Source organism: Lingula anatina, chromosome 8 (genome assembly GCF_051362555.1).
Source record: "Lingula anatina isolate TDL-2025a chromosome 8, LinAna3.0, whole genome shotgun sequence".
In the NCBI taxonomy this organism is placed as follows: Eukaryota; Metazoa; Brachiopoda; class Lingulata; order Lingulida; family Lingulidae; genus Lingula; species Lingula anatina.
The window spans coordinates 18226207-18248732 of NC_141774.1; the positions used below are offsets into that span (position 1 = coordinate 18226207).

The following is a 22526-nucleotide window of genomic DNA, read 5'->3' on the forward strand; positions in this document are numbered from 1 at the left end:
CACACAAATTATTCATGAGAAATTTAAGATGATAGACATATGTACTTACGACCTTTATCTAGGGTAAACAGATCAGACAGAGTCAGACAGATCAGACAGATCGCAGACGGTCAAATGGTGCTATCTATTCATAGGTCAATAGCTTCACGACGCATCCAAGGTTACCACACATAAATTGTCAGACAGAATTCAGTGTATTTAATAATAATATGCCAGGTTTTCAAGATATATATGCGTTTTGCCTCCCATATTTCCATATTTTGCTGGACTGGGTGTACCGGGTTGTGTTTCGGACCAGACTGAGTCCTCTCACGGAGGAAAGTCTGTGGAGAAAATTCACCGTCGAGGAGCGAAGGGTTATTCTGTCAGAAGACCTCACTCGTCGATGGTGGTACGAGGGATTTTGTATTCTTTTGAAGTGTTACCGCGAAGACAAAGCGTTGTCTGTGGCAGGGAGAAAGGTTGTTGAAACAAGATGGACCGAAGTTCTTCAAAACAGACTTGCCATATCCAGACGTCTGGCATCTGTTGACATATCAAAGGTCTGTGTTTTACAATATTCGTGATCTAAGGCCCCATTCAGAGCGAGAAGAGCCGAGTGCTAGCCAGGTCGCGACTTAAATATGGCGGACCTACATGAAAGTAAGGCCGCTTAATCCTGTAATGGTCTCTCCGCCTCTCACATGCCTCCTGTCGCGTCGTCCCTGCAGGGGCACAGTAATTAAATCTCGAGATTCGACGCGAGGGGAGGCGTTTGAGAGGCGGAGAGACCATTAAAGGATTAAGCGGTCTTCTTTTCATGTAGGTCCGCCATATTTAGATTGCGGCCTAGCTAGCACTCGGCTCTTCTCGATCTGAATGGTCCCTATGCCTGGGTTCCCATCTCTTGATCGATCTAACAGGATCAGTCCATCTCCACGTGCACGGGGTCCCTCGCCAAGTTGCTTTCAGCTCATGTGGCTTATATGTCTGGGACGCCCACTAAAGCCTCAAAACGATAGTTAATTACCCCTATTAGCTTCAGAAGGCATGACAGACATCCAAGCCGCTCAAGTTAATTGCAATTAAGCGAGAATCCCCCTGGAGATAGTTTAACCCAAAGTTAGTACGATAGAGTCTGGGAATGGTCTCTTAGTTCAACATTTTTATTCGCCTTGTATTAATCCCCAATCGGGGGTACGTCGAGTAGGTAGACGGTAGGTGTTAAGACAGGAAGTACGCTAAAAATTATGTCTGGCAGGGGACGCAGTCCCGCTGATTACGTGAATCGCACTTGGTGCCATACATTTTTGTAACAGGGTACTATAGCGCACCCTGTGGTCTGACAGCAACTCAAGTCAAGATTGCGAGTGGGAGTGGGATGTGAGTGCGGCCCTGCACAGACAATGTTACTTAAAGAAATAACAACTCTTCGTATGAGATCCATATTCCACAATAAATGCGTTGTAAACAACAGACAGAAATATGACAGATTTCATTTTACCACCAAATAATGGTTATGGTAAATATTTTGGTAGCTGTTTTTGCCATCAGACCACGTAGACATTCACAGATGATTATACCTTCGTTATCATCTCTTAAGATATTAATACAAATACAAAATTTTAAGAAAACATGGACTTACTGTATATATGGTAAATTATCAAGATATTTTGGTGAAGGGTCGAAATATCATGCGTAATAATAAGATTCACCTCCACAATTAATCTCTTTCGAGTCGATTTACTACTGTTATTGATCCTTATACACAAGACGCAGCGAAAAAGGTCTTGACGTGAAATCTTTTATCATTGAACAGTGTCAGATCAAGAAACCCATATTCATCATTGGACCGTGTCGCTCTGGGACAACTTTCCTTCTAAATCTTCTGTACCAGGATCCGAGTAATACGTCACCCAGATATTACGAGACGATGCACCCTGTGGAAGAAATTATCGTAGGAGGCAAGGAACAGAGACTTCTGACCGAACAACGAGCGTTAGGTATTCCCATCTTCTTTGTCTAAAATGTAGAAAACAAAAATAAGCTGGCCACAAAATGAAAGGAATGTTAATGTGTTAGCTATGAAGGTTCGCCATTTTGGATACATTTGGCGAAATGTCCAATTTGAAGGTTAAGCAAATACTTTTCTTATGATGCTTTGACAACTATTTTTTATATTTTATAAATCACCACTACTAAAATACCTGAAAAATGAAAACTGGAACTATACAACGGGTTCATAGCTCGTAATTCTGTGAATGGCTTTACATAATTGCCTTGGTAATTAGGTTGAAATTTCCAGGAAATTATACTTTAGAACACAAAATGTTAACACTCATGAAGTGTAAACAAAACAATGTATTCACTGATGGCTCAGTAAGATATTGCTCTCCCTTCATCGGCACGAATGGAATTCGCCTAATCATCTTTTAAAATGAGACTTCTGTATATCCTTTTCCTATCTCCAGGATTTAAAAGCAAAGTGCATATATCTGCCAAGAATCCAAGAATTCTCACTTACAACATTTGCCTACACCCCCCCCCCCCTCGCAAAAAAAAATCGCTAACAATTGACTTCTATCACCCCTTCTTGTTTTATATAGCCACGGTTTACAAGGAGATGCCTGAAATGAAAACTAAGCATTACATACACGCTGACATGGCGTACGAGTGGTACCATCTGATGGACCAAATGGGGCTCTTTAAGAGCTTCCGGTTTTTCACAGGGAACTTCCAGGAATACGAGGAATGGCGAAAAACGCTGACCAAGGACCAAATGGTGGAAATTTACCGATTCCATAAATTACAAATGCAACTCATCCTTTTGGGAAGAAGCGGAGGTGTGTGTGAGCGTGTGAGTGTGTGCATGCCTGCCTGTGTGTGTGTGTATGTGTGTGTGTGTGTGTGTGTGTTTGCGTGTTCTATTTGTCGTAAAATATATATTTAACTTCAAAATCTTCCAATCTCTACTAACAGATTTTTTAATTTCCATGACTGCTGAATCATATGTCTAACAAAAAAAGACGCTGAACTGTGTCTTAACTGTGCTAAATGCTTTTGTGTAAACCTTTGAAATGCAGTCTTAGATCGTTAACAACCGTATGCATGCATACCTGTGAATGCAAAATGTTAAACAAAATAGCAATGCAATGCTAATGTTTGAGCGAATTTTAAAGTAAAACATAAAATGTTAATATATGTCTAATTCTAGATTCCCTGGAAAATAACCAACAGCTCGTTTTCAAGGAGTCCTCCCATGCTATGAACCTGGAGGCAATACTGAAGGTTTACCCGGACGCTCTCTTCATCAACACTTACCGTGATCCCTGTCAGGCAACGGCGTCTATAAGCTCCCTATGTAAATCATATATGAGAAGTCTAGGGTTTGAGCCAAAGGACATAGATTTAGGAATTATTGGTCAAGATATGCTTCGATCCCCACTGATTAACGGTGGAAATGAGATGGTGAAATTTCGAAAGAGTCACCCTGAAGAAGAGCATCGATTTTGCGATATTGATTACAAAGATATTGTTGGTTCTCCCATGGCTGTAGTGAGGCAAATCTACAGGTTTTTTGGTTTGAGGTTGACATCGGAAGCGGAAGCCAAGATGAGCAGTTTTATCAGGGAACGCCCTCAAAACAAATATGGCCACCATAAGTACGATTTGAAGCGATATAAGCTGACAGAAGAGGAAGTGATGGAACATCTTAAAGAATATGTTGAATTTTATAAATTACGACGATGAGTTCCGATCGGTCATTTTGGAATGTCCAAATTTTTAGATATATAGTCTTTATTTTTGTCTTAATCTGTACCATTCAGCAATGCGCATTTGTGTGCACGAGGTAATTGTTTAGAAAGTTGTCTCGTTTTGCGGTTTTAATTATTGTTATTGTTATTATTATTATTATTTGTAACTTTCTTTGTGAACTTTAAAACTTTTTCCTCATATCTTAAATCTTATGCTGTTTTTATTTTATTTGTTGATTAATTGATTAGCTAAATTATAATGTCAGGCATTTAATTTTGCATATGGTTAAAACAGGGCAACTTGGAAACATTAAAGAGATGTCATGGATTCTGTTTGCAGGCCGTTTGCAGGCCATCCTTGTATATGTCGTGGTGAAACTTTTAATTAGAGGTCTGTTGTACTGAATATAAAAAGGATCAACTAACAATATTAAGAAAAAAGTTTTGAATATCAAATCAGTTCACTTCATTTTTGTTATAAATGACATTTCTATGACTTTGAGTTTTGATGCACTGAAGAATTGTAAAAGTTATCCTATAACTGTAATTTTCGTAGGGAAAAAACATTCTCTCCGATCCTTCACTCAAATCGTTGTTTGGATTGTACTGTCGGTGTGCTTTGATTCGATGTTTTATACCATTTCAATTTTGATTTTGCTTTAATTTGATTTAAATTTGTTTTAATATATTGATTCTGGTCGAATCATGATTTATTTAGACCGCCATATCTTTCTGACATATCAGACCGAAATATCTATAAGTATCAGTACATTGGGTACATGTCATTTTATTTGATGAGTAGTTTTATCATTTTAGAAAGACAATAAGTAGCTTTGAAGGATATTTACCAACAGCAATATCATTTGAGGTTCTTTTATAACTCTGCTTGTATATTTTTTAATGTATCAAATCAAAATAGCATGTAACCACAGGATACAAATGGATATCTCTGTCTTCTAGGAGGATGCTTTTTTCGGTTTTTTAAGATAACTCTAATAAGTAACTGCGTTATTTTTTATGAGTGGTCTTTTTTAAGATTGAAGATTAAGTCCTTTGAGGGATAGGTGCAGAGCAAAACTACTGAATTTAATCTAATGTGTACTGTGCTGGTCAACTTTTGCATAAAACATGCAAAACAATCGCAGAGTTGACTTTTACTAAGTTGGCCGCCATCAATTTATGACAAAGTAACTATGGGGTAAAATAACTGATCACATCATTTTTTAAAGTTTCCGTATCCAATAGTGCTAAGAAAGCGTCGGCACTTAGTCCAAATGAAATAATTTAGCATCTTTAAGTAACTTTATTAAAGAGACTTGATGGGGGGCCAACTTACCCCGGGGTCCAACTAGCCCCGATCTCCCCTATGACCCTGTTGAAACCCACACCACCCAAAATAACAATAGAACAGAGAAAATGAAAAAGAAGAGAAAGCGCCACGGGGCCCTGAACTGTTATGCATCTAATATTAAAATATTAGATTGACAGAAAGTCACTGCTATCCAAATTATCGATTTTAACCTGGCCTTAGCTTAATAACCTAACTGTCTATATAAAGTACTGATCCTTGAGATGTGTAGGTGTACATGTACATGTACGTATACGCATTTATCGGTATTATCTGGGACAAAGGTCAAGCTTAAGGTCAGGCGTGCTTCTCGTAAATAGACCTACCGCTTCGAATTAGTAACGCTTTCCATTAATAGGTCTACCTCTTCGCATCAGTCAGCTAAATAAGAATACTCCAGACAAAACTGAGTGCAATTAATATGTCAAGTTTTCAAGATATATACGCGTTTTGCCTCCCATATTTCCATATATTGCTGGATTGGGTGTACCGCGTTGTGTTTCGGACCAGACTGAGTCCTCTCACGGAGGAAAGTCTGTGGAGAAAATTCACCGTCGAGGAGCGAAGGGTTATTGTGTCAGAAGACCTCACTCGTCGGTGGTGGTACGAAGGATTTTGTTTACTTTTGAAGTGTTACCGCGAAGACAAAGCGTTGTCTGTGTCAGGGAGAAAGGCTGTTGAAACAAGATGGACAGAAATTCTTCAAAACAGACTTGCCATATCCAGACGTCTGGCGGCTGTTGACGTATCGAAGGTCTGTGTATTACAATATATTTTTGCTCTAAGTTCTACATTTTTTATTCACCTTGCATGCATAGTTGACCTTTAATTGTTTATGTAGTGCAGAAGCTCGTGTGAATACTGCTCAGCTTAAATCCAGGGTAAAGACTCTCGAACAACGAGAGGAGGTACATTATGACCCAATTTTTATATACCTGGACTACCTGTAACCAGGTCAATACAAATGCATTGAAATACCTAAATGGTATTTTGCAGCACATGAGGAAACTGACTTATTGAACTGTAAAAAAGGGTGCGTCTGTCCCAAAATCGTAAGGCTTTATTGTATAGGAACTAACTGTCTCAGATATTTATATTGATATGGACGTCAGGGAGTTTGAGAGAATCATTGCAACCCGATACAGGATGTCCTCACACGACCTGACAGGCCCTGCGTCTCCTTAAAGGGTCAGAAATGTATTTGTGATACCGGTGAAATCCAAGCAGTAGAACATGTTTTGTGTTTTTGTTCTGTGGCAAGCACTATACGCAAGGACAATCCCGAGTTAGATTTTAGCACAGTAGAAAATCTATGGAGAGGCGGACCTATGCGCGATGTGTGTCATTTGATAAATGCTGTAAACTGTTCGCTTTCCTAATGCTAACATTATGTTGTCGTTTTATTAACACATATTAAAGCTATGTTGAATCGTCCAACTTGAGTATAATTATGATTTTGTTTTTGTTACGCTGATTATATATATTAGGTATATTCTGGGGTTGTAAAAATACTTTGTACTTAGTGGAATGAATTATCTATCTAGCTATCTATTAATTCCCAAGCCGGGGGTCCGTCGAGTAGGTACACGGTAGGTGTAAAGACAGGCAGTGCGCTAAAAAAAATAAAGGACATGTCTTGCGAGGGCCGCAGTCTCCCTGATTACTTGAAATCGCACAGGGTGCCGTACAATTTTTATTTATTATTATTATTTTTATCATTATTACTGTTATATTTACTTTTATTTTTCATCGTTTCAGTGTCAGATCAAGAAGCCAATATTCATCATTGGTCCGTGTCGCTCTGGGACGACTTTCCTCCAAGATCTTCTGTACGAGGATCCTAGGAATACTTCACCCAGATATTACGAAACGATGCACCCAGTGGAAGATATTATCGTAGGAGGCAAGGAACAAAGAATTTTGACCGAACAACGAGCGTTAGGTATTCCCATCTTCTTTGTCTAAAAATAAGATAAAAAATAAACTGGCCACAAAATGACAAAAATAAAATAAAATAATAATACGTCTTAGCTATGAAGGTTCGACAGTTTAGATATACAACATTGGTCAAAAAGGTTGTCCCACCTCCAGTATCATGTGCATTTATAATCACGTCAAAGGTGAAAATTGTTATAAATAATGATTTTCAATCCAGATACCTTAACTGACATGATTAGTGGAACAGAAAATACAAACTAAAAGTGAAGAGTTCAAAATTTAATACCATTTATTCACATTTATGACATGTACTCCCTCAAATCCGAAGTTTTTCACAGAGATTAAGAAATGTCCAGTAAATTGAAAAAACACCACCAACTGTCACCAAATTTATATGCATTTAGCATTTGGGTGTTCTCGTTAAAGGCTACGTGTCTAATAGCGTTTGTGTTGCCGCGTGCTGTAATAAAGGGTACCGGAGGAGATCAGCATTGGTCAGAATTGTGCCGGAAGTGACGTCAAGTGGTGTAAGAGGTAAAGCGGAGTGGTCATTTTAAGCTGGAGGTGGATGGAAATGAAGACGTGGACTTGGAGAAAAAAAGAAGTTATTCTAACAACACGGTAAGATAACATTTCATCTTTATTCATTTGGGGCAAAGATATTGTAGAAACAATAGGTACATGATATGAAAACGTGTCACGGAACTTGAAGGTGCAAAATCGTGCTAAATTTGCAGTCAATTTGTTTTGAAACACATGCTGCATCGACCGCCAGTGCGACAAAGAGCGTAAAGGGAAAGGAATTCCCGGAAGGCTATTAATCGTTGTCATGTGGAATTTTGACATTTATATAATCTGATATGTCCGTATCCAAGTATTTTCGGGTGTTTAATGGTATGTGCTGCAATTATAATGATGTTTTAGCGTTCTTGAAGGACCTTGTGAAAACCAGGAAGTAGTTCGTAACTAACAACTGAATCGTACCGATCTACGACTGCTGTGCAAAGATGTATCTTTTTTTAAATATTGTGACGAATTTTTAGATCTTTATATGTCCATCTGACATGAAATTCCACACATATGATCACACTAATACACCTTTTACACCGGGGTAGCCACTAATCGGTGACAAATGCCAAGACAAAGGTAACATTCTGACGGCCTCTAATCTGAGCTAAATATCACAAGTACGTGACTGGCATTTAATGGCATCTTACAAGATCTTCCCAAAAAGATGAAAAGAGAATTCAGGTGAGCCGATCAAAAAGCTGACAGGTAATTATGACTAGCTCTAAGTTACTAATAATTGACATTATTATGCAATACTCAGTTGGAAAAGCGATTCTGACATATCAGATTATATAAACGTCAAAATTCCACATGACAACGATTTATAGACTCCCGGGAATTCTTTTCCTTTACGCTCTTTGTCGCGCTGGCGGTCGATGCAGCATGTGTTTCAAAACAAATTGACGGCATATTTAGCACGATTTTGCACCTTTAAGTTCCGTGTCACGTTTTCATATCATGTACCTATTGTTTCTACAAGTATTCTCTGCCCCAAATGCATAAAGATAAAATGTTATCTTACAGTGTTGTTAAAATAACTTCTTTTTTCTCCAAGCCCACGTCTTCATTTCCATCCACCTCCAGCTTAAAATGACCACTCAGCTTTACCTCTTACACCACTACACGTCACTTCCGGCACAATTCTGACCAATACTGATCTCCTCCTCCTGTAGGCGACGCGGTCTGCCCTCAACAAGGGTAATAATTTTGTTTTGTAGTATATTGTCCCATTCTTCCTCAAGAGCTTCGCGGTGATGGTCCAGATTGTTAGCTCCTTTGCATTGCACACTCCAATTGATGTCACAGATGCTTAGTAAGGTTAATAACAGGGCTCAAAGATGGTTGCTCCATCCTCCGAACATTGTGTTTCTGCAACAAATCACTCTAATCAAGTCAAAACAATATATTCGCTGATGGGTCAATAAGTTACAGCTCTCCCTTCATATGAACAGATGGAATTCGCCTAATTATCTTATTAAATGAGACTTGTGCCTTATCTTTTTAAATTTCCTACCTTCAATATTTAAAACAGAGTTATTACTTACAGCATTTGCAAAAAATGGCCTAATTAACCCTTAGAATTGACTTCTATCAATATCTTTTGTTTTATAAATAGCCACGGTGTACGAAGCGATGCCTGCACTGAAAGCTCAGCATTACGTACACGCTGAAAGAGCGTACGAGTGCTACCATCTGATGGACCAAATGGGGCTGTTTAAGAACTTCCGGTTTATCACAGGGAACTTCCAGGAATACGAGGCGTGGCGACAAACGCTGACCAAGGACCAAATGGTGGAAGTTTACCGATTCCATAAATTACAAATGCAACTCATTCTTTTGGCAAGAAGCAAAGGTGTGTGTGTGTGTGTGTGTGCGCGTGCGCGCGTTTGTGTGTTTTATTTGCCGTAAAAATCCTTTCAACGTCAATTCTCTCAATCTCTGCTGAAAGTTATTTTCATTTTCCATGATTACCGAAATATATGTCTTGCAAAAAAGACACGTTGAACTGTGTCTTAACTGTGTAAAATGTTTTTGTGTAAGCCTCTTAAATGCAATCTTAGGCTCTATCCCCATAGATTTTAGATCGATCTATCCCCGCGGGGAGTCTCACTAGATTACATTCACATAATCCGACTTAAATGTCCGTCCCGCCTACTACAAGCTGTAAGGGGGTAATTAACTTTCGTGTCCGCCCGGCTGACAGCTATTTAGCGGGAACCCCCAGGGAGTTAGGTCGATCTAACGTAGGTCGATTTAATCTATGGAAATGGGGTGTTAGATCTTTGACAACCGTATGCATGCATACCTGTGTATGCAAAATATTAAACAAAATAGCAGCGTTAAATATTGATATCTATCCGGCCTAATGATAGAGCCAAATTTTAATTCAAGCATTTGTTTAATTCAAGATTCCCTGGAAAATAACCAACAGCTCGTTTTCAAGGAGTCCTCCCATGCTATGAACCTGGAGGTAATACTAAAGGTGTACCCGGACGCTCTCTTTATTAACACTTACCGTGACCCCTGCCAGGCAACGGCGTCTATGAGCTCTCTATGTGAGGGCTTAATGCTAAGTCTAGGGTTTGAGCCAAAGGACATAGATTTAGGGCTCATTGGCCAAGATATGTTTCGATCCCCGCTGATCAACGGTGGAAATGAGATGGTGAAATTTCGGAAGAGCCACCCAGAAGAAGAACATCGATTTTGCGATATAGATTACAAAGATATTGTTGGTTCTCCCATGTCTGTAGTGAGGCAAATCTACAAGTATTTTGGCTTGAGGTTGACATCGGAAGCGGAAGCGAAGATGAGCGCTTACGTCAGGGAACATCCTCAAAACAAATATGGCCGCCATAAGTACGATTTCAAGCGATATAAGCTGACAGAAGAGGAAGTGATGGAACATTTTAAAGAATATGTTGAATTTTATAAATCACGACGTTGAGTTCCACTTGGTCATTCTGGAATATCCACATTTTTAGTTACTCTATTTTTAACTTTAATTGTACAATAAAGCAATGTGCATTTGTGTGCACGATATGATCATTTGGAGAGTTTGCTTTTTTTTTTCTTTTCGATATCGAATTGTTATTATTTCTTGTGGCTTGGATCATATAACAAAGTTCATGATTTATTGCATAGATGTTATATTGTTTTGATTGTATTTCATTCAAAAACCATTAGTCATTCAGTTAAAAAACTGAAAGAGCCACCAGTGATACACTGCCGCCGGAAAGTCACCTTACAAAAAGGCCGCATGGACCATGACCCATGCAAGAAACGTGGATTCAAATCAAAGTATTATAGATACGAAGGAGCAAGAGTATTTGGCTTACCAAAAAGAACACCCAATTTTTTATAAATCCCTACTATTAAGTTTTTCTTTTTTTCCCTTAATTTCTACGGTTTCAGAATGGCCCTCTTTAAATTTTTGGAGATTCTGAGAGGATCGGTTTTGCAATGGGAATTGCACCTTTGGGTTATAGGCCTACCGCCAATTACTACCCCAAATAAGAATCGTGCACGGGTCTTTCAACACCAAAGGATGTGCAGGCATTCAGCCTGACGATGCTCTTGTAACAAAAGCAAAATGTAGCTGTTTTACTTTTGTTCCAAAGTACGTGATTACTATCACTAAAACGCTATGAAATATATCAGTTTACTTGCCGTTCCCCTGACATGTGGACAAGCATTTGTTTTATTTAATTGGAAAACCACTCTCCTGCGTGCTGAAATAGATGATATGACATTTCAACTGCCGTTAAAAAGACTTGCAGGGATCTGAAAGCACTTTGGTTAAACAGACAATCTAGTCATTCATGTAATAAATAAATCTAATAAATATTGGCATCCATACAGATCAACTTAATAGATATAAAAACGCCCAAGCTTTCGGTGAATGCGCCTTCGTCGGGTGACTGTACCCAGCGCCGTGATTATGATAAATCTTTTATCATCGTTTATACGCTATACTGCTTTTGATGAACATTTATATCTCTCTCTCTCTCTCTCTCTCTCTCTCTCTCTTGTTGGGTTTTTATGTAGAACTTATAATTTATTAATTATCCGAGATTTACGTGCAACCGTCATCCACCCGCAGCCTTCTTTTTAGTATTCGTTTACATAAGCCGTGAATATACCAGTAGAAACCATACAACTTGACAAACAGGTACCGGTACATATACAGAAAGAAATACGCTGATTTGAAAGCTGTTGCCAATAGTTCCATATGCATGCATATTTGATGTTTTTTATACTGGCATACACGACTAATGTTTAAAATCTGCAATTCCTAAGGCAGTCTACGCGTCTTGAAGACCACATTTCGTGTCATGCAGACATAAAAGAGGATTAATGCTGCACGAGATAAGTTTTTTTTCTTAAGAATCCTTTCCCACAAACAAGTGCCAGAACCAAAGAGATTACTGAGGTAAGGATAGCCTTGAATTGCGTTGAAGTTCACAGATTGTCGAGATACTGTTAGTTGTGTAGATATCAGTTATGGTTATGTTTGTTTGTAATAAATCTCCACGATATAAATAAGTCTAAAGCCGTTAAAAGGTGCAGGCCCTTAACTACTATGTGCACCAAGACCTATAGCCAGCAACTTCAAACATTTTAATTGTGGACATTTTCCATGAGACCTTTGTGTATCGAGATCAATTTTTACTTTTACCCGATGGTTAGTTTGAACCCCCCCCCCCCACCCCCCCACCCCCAAAAAAATAAAATAAAAAAAATAAAAAAAAATAAAAAAATAAAATAAAAAAAAACAGCTTACGGGCCTGCTACATGCATAGATAATCATAATCTGGAGCTGAAACTGACAAATTCGGTTACTGTGGCATCGGCTATTGGGTTGGCCGTCCAGGATTAATTTCAAATCAAAATCTTTATTTGACCACTCAATACAATAGGAGGATTTGATATAATCTTCTGTTCCTCTTCGTGGCTTGAAGGTGATGACAAGGAAAAAATATGACTCTAGAAATTTCAATTTCAAATAAAAAGGGAATCACATCCAAGTGGAATTCTGAATGAGACATTCTTTTTACGATCGATTTTTGAGCGTCATCGTGTTTCTTCTGTAAAACATTACCTCCTCCACGATCATTTCAAATGTCGTAAAGCAAAGAGAGCTACGTATCTTCATTTTGAAACAAAGTTTTTTGATATGCCTTAATACCCCCGTCACACTAGAAGCGAAATGAGCAAGAATGCCGTCGGAAAGACAATTCTTTGTGCGCTCCTGGATATTCGAAGAGCATTCTAAAAATTCCGAGTGCATTCTAAATATTTTTACCCATTCTTGTGGCATCCCGAATGTTTCTGTCATGTCAAAGACTTTCGAAGTGCATTCCAAGTGGAAATTTATCGAATGGCATTTGAACAGTATTCTAACTGCACTATGACTGCATTTTAAATATTCTCACGGCATTTCAAAGCATTCGAAACATTCTGATCACATTAGAGGAATATTCGAACCGACAAGTGACTTAAAGCCCCCGTCAAACTTATTCGAAATTAGTAGGAATCAAGCCGGAATTACTAAATTTAAAAATTCGTACCATATTCGGGAGAGAATTTCAAATTATCATAAAATATTACGGCTTTTATAAGAATGCCTCTGGAATACTAAGAATGCACAACGAACCCGCCTGGAATGATTCTTGCACATTCCAGGTATATTACCTCTCAAATGCAGCTCGAATGTAGTTGGAATATTGTAGTGATATTGCAATAAATTTCCTCTTGGAATGCACTTCAAAAGTTTTTGACATGACAAAAACATTCGAGCCGGCCACAAGAATGGGTAAAAATATTTGGAATGCACTCAGAATTTTTATAATATTTTTAGAATGCTCTTCGAATATCCTGGAATGCACAAATATTGTATTTCAGACGCCATTCTTAATCATTCCGCCTCTAGTGTGACGGGGATTTTATACCCCGCCAGAATGTTTCGAATGTGCCTCGGATGAGCTGAAATATTAATGTTGCCAGCAATCGAACTACACTAGTGCGCCGTTCAAAGTATATTCTAAATATTCTTACTGCCTTCTTACAGCATTATAAATATTCCTAGTTTTCCAACTACATTCGAACTGCTTTTGAGAGCTAATGCAGTCGAAAGTGCATTCATCATTCCAGGCGAATTCAAGCGCATTCTGAGTATTCCAACGGTACTCTTACAATAATTAAGGTCAATTTGAAATTTTTCCCCGAATGTGGTGTGAATTTTAAAAGTTCTTCGTTCAGGCTCATTCTTTTTTATTCCTGCTGATTCCTAATAAGTGTGACGGGGGTATAAACAAGGGCCCGAGTGGTATTCGTACGTTCTGCGCACGTAACGTTGCCACAACGACGTTTGTCAAAAGAATAAGTGATAAACGATGAGACAGATATATGCAACATTATCTTCCTAGTCAGAGTGACACAAACTTAAAACATTTTTGGAAGGTGCGTCCAGGTCACTATTGTTAGCGACTAAGTACGAAGTCTCTTTTCTTTTTCTTTTACTTTTAGGACAGCCCTTTCGTTCAGTCCTGCCATGATGAAAGTGATGTACATACGAATATCTACAATGATCCTTCTTGTATTTCTGTGTGGATATCTTCTTTCGCTGTGGAACACGTGAGAAGTAGTAGTAGTAGTAGTAGTAGTAGTAGTCAGGGGTGGATTGAGGCCGTCTTCTGAGTCTTCCGGAAGACGGCCAGATTTTCAAGTTTACATTGACGAGTATCTTTTTTTTTTCTGTCGGAAGACGGTCAAAAATGAAGGATGGACCAATAAAGATAATTTGGAAGACTGTCAGAAAATATGTCTGGATCCGTCCCTGCTGGTAGTAGTAGTAGTAGTAGTAGTAGTAGTAGTAGTAGTACACACATTAGAGATCTTTCGCACCTGTACGTTAAGGCGAACGACTACGTTTAGGTCATCATATTTTGCTGTCTAGTGACGTGTACACATACGGTTAGAGAGAACATTATCCGCAGCTAGATTGCTACCCGTCAATGAAAAACGGTTTGACAAATCAGCATAATTTGATGAAATCAAGCCTTTCAAAATTGATAGTTTCTCTGCTAAAATCATATTGGACATTTTATTTTTGCAATATATGTGAAACATATTGTCTCTGTTATTTGTGTCTATGTTTATGTAACCATTGAAATATAGGTTATACCCGTGAAAAAAAGCATTTTCCACTGACCACAAGGCAGTCAGGACTGGCCTTCCGCACGCGTGACTGATTGTATTATAAGACTGTTAGGTCATCATTTTGTGAGCAGTTGTTACGAGTACACATGCCTTTATAAGTGGTCTGTAGACTAGCCGTCTGCACTTGACGCATAACAAGCAGGATATCCGCAAGGTAAGTGCCGTTTAGTCACCCTGAGCTTCAGAGATAACTTGACACTAACCTCCTCACAATAGCCTATCTTCATCGTGTCAAGTTACCTCTGACGAAAATAGTTTGACCTAGTTTATATAAGCCAATCGAATCCAAGTTTCAAAAATTTTCACCAAAGTTTGATGAAAACGCTGATTAGTTGACCGTCAATCGGTAATCCTCGGCTGATTCCGCAAGCTCCATACTAACAACAAAGTTATTGTCGAGTGCGGAGACATCCGAGTAGTGCCGAGTGCATAACCGTACACAAAGAAAGCATGGCGTCTTCTACGAGTGACTACGTAAAATAATGTGTTAAGTTATCTCTTGATTCTTTGCAAAATAAAAGTATATCGGAATTGAAACCAGAGCAGTTTGAGGCCCTGCATCATTATCTACTGAGGGATGATGTATTTTGCGTGCTGTCCACAGGTTACGGTAAGTCCCTGATATTGAGCCTTATCTCTGATTGGTCCGGATTTGAACAAAGCGCGCTTTGACTCGTTCGCGTTCATTGGCTAGATCGTTCAATGAGTCATTGAGTGCGGGCTTTAAATTTGATTGGCGGGCGGCGGGGGCAATCGAATGTGGTCAGAGGTAACTTGACACGATGAAGATAGGCTATTGTGAAGAGGTTAGTGTCAAGTTATCTCTGAAGCTCAGGGTGCGTTTAGTAAGATACTACCAGTAGCTCGATTTTCTCTTTTAGTTGACAGGACATGTCTCTTTGACCTTTAATGCAAATTTTATGAAGCCTTGTTTCGAAAGTCACATGGCGTCCTGTTTTGTGTATTTGAATAAATTAATTCTAAATTAAAGTAAGTACAGCACATCTTTCTATACATGAAATTGTCTCTAATAGCAAATATTGATTAATATTTATTATATCAGTAACAAAAACTGACGCTGCATTAATTGGTGATACGCTTATTTTTTCAGCTGAAAATTGCGACATCATGCCGCCAACTTAGAAGCGCCGTACTGATTCACCAGCAGATTGCGTCAGTTACCTGAAAGACAAGTTGGCCTTCGAGAAAGAACGCTTTGAATCAGAAAAGAAAGAGCGAGAAGCTCAAATTGAGAAAGACAAACAAATGATGGAGATGGTTGTCTTTGGTTAAAAAGAAAAACTGAATTGACATACTTAACTATAGGCTCTTGCTGCCTACAAGATACACATGGGCTGAATCTTTGTTAAAACATTAGTTTTTTATTCAAGATTTCATTTAAATAAATGTTTGCTTGCGGTATGAATTTTACATTTTACTCTTTAATTTTCCATACGCACAATGTACACGTGTACAGTTCATGCTAAATAGTCCTCCAAGGAGGGAGGATCTAGTTAAAAGTACCGACTCATCTGATTGCCATACACACAGGTATGGCAGTTGACCAGAAGACCACCTATCAAGCAGCGCTTGGCTACAGGAGACAACAGAACTTTTTAATTCTTTCGAAAGTCCAGGAAGGTAAAGTTTCACAATAAGTTTCCGAACTCCCACTCGACGCATTCCCGCACAGAGGACATTCTCCTGTTGAATTCTTCTTCTTTGGCACTCAGATTTGCTCCTCTAAAGGGACTCAACAAATACCTTCTAACGGGGTAGGCCGGATCTCCATAAATTGCGTATGGAAGACCATTCCAAAATTACCTAACCTGTCCAATGGCGTATGCCCTAATTTAACGTTTCTGCAAAAGCCTCGGCCGTACGGGCTCTTACGGGCTGTTTGCGTCCAAATTTTGCGCAGAATCTCACGTCCCACGCAAGGCCTTCTTACGCAATTTCGAGTTCGAAGACAGCCCGTAAGCACGTACGGAGGATGTTGGACATGTCCAAAAGTTTCTACGAATAGCCTGCGAAAAGCGAGGCCGCAAGCGTAACTTGCTCCCCTCGCACGGAGTTAGCAAGAGAGACTCGCGTTATGCAAGACGCACGTCGCAAGCAATGAAGGAGCAAGTGCCCTTTGCGTGTTGAGTAAGGTGCAAGCCCTCACAACTAACGAACAAGGTCAAGAGCACACCGGGAATGCGTCGCAATTTAAATGGCATTGTCCTAGAAAATCTTGATGGTTGGATCTTAGTTACAATAATAGCTGGTGTATAAAGGCGTGCTCACGACGAACGCTTGTGTCTTTACAATGAACATCGACTATGTAACTTGTACAACAATTTTCAAATTTTTGAAATTTTTGCTCAATTTAGTTTCTAATATGCCTCCAAAAGGCAAGAGAAAGAAGCTTACATAGTAGATAAAAGGGAGGAGGACGAAGAAAGAAGAGGAGAACAGGAAGCAAAACTGACGTACGCCGTCAGTACGTCTCCACATACGTGTGAGGCAAGTGTGAAGCAAAACTGACGCAAAAGGGCACTACTTTCGCCGCGCGTTGCATTCCCTTCGTAAGTGGTGAGTGTGTGCCACGTACACAGGAAGCAAGACAAACTAAAAAAATGAGTACGACCATCGCTCCTTGCAATTAGCGTCCCTGCCTGAAAGCACATCTCATGTGTCCCTTGCGACTCGCAAGGCAGACTTTTCTCTACCTCTACGACCTCCACGGCCTCCGCAACACCCAAAAATCGCAGGGGACGTACGATCCTGTAATCCGTGCGTCCGGTTGTGACCGAGGCTTTACAGCATGTGAAACATGCATCAGCCCACTGTACAATTCGACTATCCGTAAAGGCTAGCCGGGTCTTTCTGCGAAATCACGAAAAAATAAACGTTGATCATTTTACGGTTACGGATAGCTAAATGTAGTCGGTCACCTAAACGTGCAGGTGCGAAAGCTCTCTATTATGTAGTAATAGAAGTGGAACATGAACGTTGTAGAGATAGTAGTAGTTATACATGTAGCTCTATTTTATTGCCTTATATGGATCAAAATATATACCAAATCAGCAGATGAGAAAAAATGGCCTTACATTTAAATGATTTTTGGCATATAAATGTCTAACAGTCACTGTTTGACCTACAGTGTGACTGGTAACATCAGTGATCAAAAGGTTAGTTTATAGCCTACATCAACCGGTCCTTTCAGACTCAACAAAATAAAGCAGTCATTTTACAACATGACTCTTTTCACATAAATCTACTGTACCGAACCACAACAAAAAATGTTTTGGTAACCTTGATACTGGTCCCAAATAGCCAAGTTTTTCTCTTTTTTCGGACATTTATTCTTCTAGACCACACTTTTTTAAACGCCTTCTTACTATACATGAAGGACCCATAAGAGGACTTAATTTTCAGCAGCAACTGACAATACATTTTCTTACAGACAAATTGTATACCGACCGATACGTGTACCATGGGTAAGGTCCCCAAACACAACGTCAACTGCTATAAAACAAGGCCATCAAAAGTATCCAATTATAAAACCGGCTGAAATACGGACATTAACAAGCACATCGTCATCGGACATCTACAACGTCCGCAAGTCGTCTTATGACAACACAGCAGCTGGTACCCAAACGAAGACTATTCCTTATAAGGGCCCTGGATATGTTCAAGTTGGCAGCCAACATGTAAACTATAATAACACGAAGACGGCTGATAGTACAAAAACTACCGATTCTTCAAGATCTCCAGCAAACACTTCGCAGGGTTATGGTGAACCATGCACTGGGAAAGACGCATTTAAAGGGCCCTGTGCATGTGTCAGGTTTCCCGATCACGACTTACCTGGCTCAGTGCTGTACAGTTTGCCGGGGTCTGGAAACACGTGGACACGATTTTTGTTGGAGCAGGCATCCGGTATGTTTTCTTTATCCTTTTTTGATTAGTTTTCTTTAAAGGGTGTTTTTCAATGTGGATTTAGCTGGTAAAATGAAAGACTCAGAAAAACTTTACCTGCACAATAATTGGAAGTGGAATTGTTTAGAACCGTTTAACAAGGAGACATGTTTAATGAGGAGACACGTAATCGGTTGGCCTTTGCACATAATGCTGGAGAATGCAATGAGAATCCAATGAAAATTTGAGCCTGAAAAGTGCCTTTTTTGTCAAGTAGCAAATTCTTTTTTTTAGGGGGGTCCTGACACCTTCCCCCCCCCCCCACCCCCCTTCGATTTCTGAAAAAAAAAATCACACTTATGGTGCCGTCTTGAAATTAGAATTTTGACTATAGCTGATCATATAGTTCTAAACCATACCAAATGGCGCCGTTCGCCCTCTTAAATACCAAAAATTTTCGGGGCCCGAACCCAATGCCAAGGGGGGTGGGGGTGGGGGGAGGGTGGGCTTTGCATCCGCTGACACCCTCTTCAAATAATCATGGATCCGCCCCTGTTGTCTATTTCATTTCATTTAAAAATCTTAGTCTGTTCTGTTCCATTGGATTTTATAAAATGTTAATGATATACAAATATATTTTGATCGGAAAGGGGGTGGGAGTGTAGGACAAAGGAGGTACAAACTAGGCTTAAGAGCAAGCAACTTAATCATGTTTTTTCCTTCATATAATAATAATTATTATTTTATTATTTACACACAATAAGCCATGGTCCCTTACAGTATGCGTAACCGTGCAACATCGTCTTTTTACTTAAAATCAATAGGATAATTCGACAGATCTAACTTCACACTTTTTACAAATAACTATATCAGCATTATCAGTCTTTTTTTTTAAACCTTTGATTCATCCCTTTTTTAACGTATGGAACAGGTTACTTCACTGGAAGCTTCTACAATGATGAAGAGCTTAAAAACGGTGGCTTTTTAGGCGAATCTAGGGCGGACAACAGGGTTTTTGCCATTAAATCTCACAGGCTTCTCGCAAAATCGCTGAAGATGCGTATTGCAGCTAGTAATCGACCTATTGAAAAAGTCGTTGTCCTTCTACGCGACATGTACCAGGCCGCTGTCAGTGACATACAGAGACGCCTCACGAGCGGGTCTCACACTGCCACGGCGGATTTCAATACGAAAGGCAAGTTAGGAATGATCTGCGCATGCGTTACTTTGCTATGGAATGCAAACATGTACGGTGTCTTTGAGTGTTTAGCGTTTACCCTGGGACCCAAAGTATAGGACCCGAATTATCTTCTATTGCCGTGTTGTTTTATTTAATATAGCCAGCTCTCTTTCTAAAAATCGGTAATATTTTTATTTCAATATCGTGTAAGCCTCATAAAGTCTGAAAAAGAAAGCAGTGTGAAACAACCTTTTCATTTCAATACCTTGTAAGCCTTATGAAGTCCGAAAAAAGAAAGCAATCTAAAAGAACCTATGACTTAATTAGTAATCATATAATTTGTATTTTACTGTCCAGCAGCTGTTCAAAGCTATGTCCACAATTTGCACAGCTGGGCCAACAAAAGAACTCTGGAATGGATTTCGCAGCGGAAAATGTCCATATTCATTCTACGGTAGGTATTCCACGGTGCAACGGAAGTAGATTCTCTACCAAAAAAAGTATTTTTCCTTCTCACGAATCGTCACTCGGCCCTTCCCTGCCCTTAGATTTGACATTGTATTCAGTTGTATTATTAAAGGGATAATAACTGTTCGTTTGGGACAAAAAATTAATTTTCCTGGAGTGAACAGCAATTTTCCCATACTTACCTATGGTTAATGAATCCATTTCTACATTCAAAGTTAGTCCCTGTTTTTTTTTTTTTTTTCTAAAAAGTTTTTTTTTATTATAATCCCTTAAGAAATTATTGCAGAGTATAGCCATCAATGGAGGTCACGTGGTCTAAAGACATGCTTAGATATCAGAATAATAGCTATAACCGCTGTTTTTGTGATAAAACAGAATATATTATATTTCTATGAGTTGTTCACAATGTTTTTATTGTGAAATATAGATCGTATACGAAGAGTTATTGTCCCTTTAATGAGGCATGCCATTTAGAACGTCAAGTCTTCTTGTACATTTTGTAAGGAACTATCGACGTCTGATGCTTTTATTTGCGGGGATAAAGGTTTTATTTTAGGTCTGAAGTGGGAAATAGATTTGTCGGATATGTAGACATACAAAATGTGACAAGCGCAGACCTTTTAATGTATCTTATTCTCACGTATGCACATGTAAAATGTACAGAGATAAATAGAACAGAGTAACAATGTTACACGAATCTGCAATCGTATTCAACTTTGTAGCGCGATGAACCCTAGTAGTGGGAGTGTTGTTTATGCATGTAAACGCTATTAAGTGATAGACGCAGCAATTTTTTTCTCCAAATAAAGTTTGGCTGAGGTAGTTGGCCAAATTCTTTATCGCTGCTTCATTGGAGTTTTTCATTTCGTAGGTGAATTTGTGACTCATAGTTAACTGATATATTACTTATGATTATTACTAAAAATATCTAAAAGGTGCTAATGCTTTTTAAAATAAACCACTTAAAGGTATTATGAATCATTATATTCATATTGGACTTAAGAATTACTGTTTTCATAAACTAAAATTTTGCAATTACTTCAAACATTCCATAAAACGTTTTTGGGCTCTTTTCTTTTTAGCACTATCAAATCACATGCAGTTTAAGTTATATATAGGATGATTGGTTTCTGTTGTTAATTTTTAGGTACGAAGCGCTGAAAAAGAACTTAACTGAAGCTTTGGGGGCCACTATGGCATTTTTACAGTTGCCTGTGAGCAAGAATCGATTGGAGTGCATCAGAAAACATTCCGAAGGGAAGTTTCATCGAAAGAGTAGCTACCAACCGCCTTCGCATTTGTCTAAACGTATTCAAGACGCAGTGGACACAGAAGAAAATCTTCTCGAAACAACTCTGAAGGCGAGGTATAAAGCAGTGCCTCATCTTACCTTCGGGTACATTAACAGCTCTGCAAATCCAATAACAAGCCATGGAGATGCAAAGTATTAACTTCAGGAGCTAGGGGATCTCGATTTAGTTGACATCGCACTCAATGATAGCATTCACAACGAGTTGAGCCAGGCTTTACAAATCCTGGGGACTAAATATGGCGGTCGTACATGAAAGAAAAACCGCCTAATCTTTTAATAGTCTCTCCGCCTCTCACACGCCTCCCCACACGTCGTCCCTGCGGGGGAACAGTCATTAAATCTCGGCTCCATTGGGACGACACATGGGGAGGCGTGTGAGAGGCGGAGAGACTATTAAAAGATTAGGCGGTTTTTCTTTCATGTACGTCCGCCATATTTAGTCCCCAGGATTTGTAAAGCCTGGCTCAACTCGTTGTGAATGCGATCAATGTTTGCTCTCTTGCATAAATGTTTATCCTCAAAATCCCATCAGAATCTGTTTATTTTAGACACCTTGTACACAAACAAACCAACACTAACGAAAGCACAGCCTCCTGCGTTGATGGGGAAAAAATAAAAGCACATATAAGATTTATCATATCTGTTTGTTTATTCGTTTAAACCTGGGCACAGCAAAAGTTGTCATTCCCTCGCTGAGGTCTACAAAACTGCATATTGACTCAAAAGAATAAATTATACATCGTTTTGTTACGTGAGAACTGATGTTGGTCGAAAGTCGCGTTCTATCAATACTACATCGTATTGACCTCCTAAGCGGTCAATGTAGATCGAGGATCAGGAGAGAAATAATTC

At 39.1% G+C, this 22526-nt stretch overlaps 3 protein-coding genes across 3 annotated transcripts; all 3 read left to right on the forward strand.

Moving 5' to 3' along the window:
- The first annotated feature begins 2641 nt into the window (after nucleotides 1-2641).
- On the forward strand, nucleotides 2642-3729 carry LOC147760503 (uncharacterized). The gene is made up of 2 exons (XM_087018803.1): nucleotides 2642-2822; nucleotides 3194-3729. Exons 1-2 carry the CDS (start codon nucleotides 2642-2644, stop codon nucleotides 3727-3729), a joined length of 717 nt encoding a protein of 238 aa, XP_086874929.1.
- Nucleotides 3730-5390: 1661 nt separating this feature from the next.
- Nucleotides 5391-10669, forward strand: LOC106158718 (uncharacterized). Its single transcript, XM_024074901.2, has 4 exons — nucleotides 5391-5836; nucleotides 6841-7024; nucleotides 9206-9442; nucleotides 9999-10669. The coding sequence occupies exons 1-4, from the start codon at nucleotides 5504-5506 to the stop codon at nucleotides 10532-10534; spliced, it is 1290 nt and encodes a 429-aa protein (XP_023930669.2). The 5' UTR covers nucleotides 5391-5503; the 3' UTR covers nucleotides 10535-10669.
- Nucleotides 10670-17694: 7025 nt separating this feature from the next.
- Nucleotides 17695-22448, forward strand: LOC147760504 (sialate:O-sulfotransferase 1-like). Its single transcript, XM_086993991.1, has 3 exons — nucleotides 17695-18735; nucleotides 19646-20348; nucleotides 21510-22448. Exons 2-3 carry the CDS (start codon nucleotides 20329-20331, stop codon nucleotides 21811-21813), a joined length of 324 nt encoding a protein of 107 aa, XP_086850117.1. The 5' UTR covers nucleotides 17695-18735; nucleotides 19646-20328; the 3' UTR covers nucleotides 21814-22448.
- Nucleotides 22449-22526: the final 78 nt, after the last annotated feature.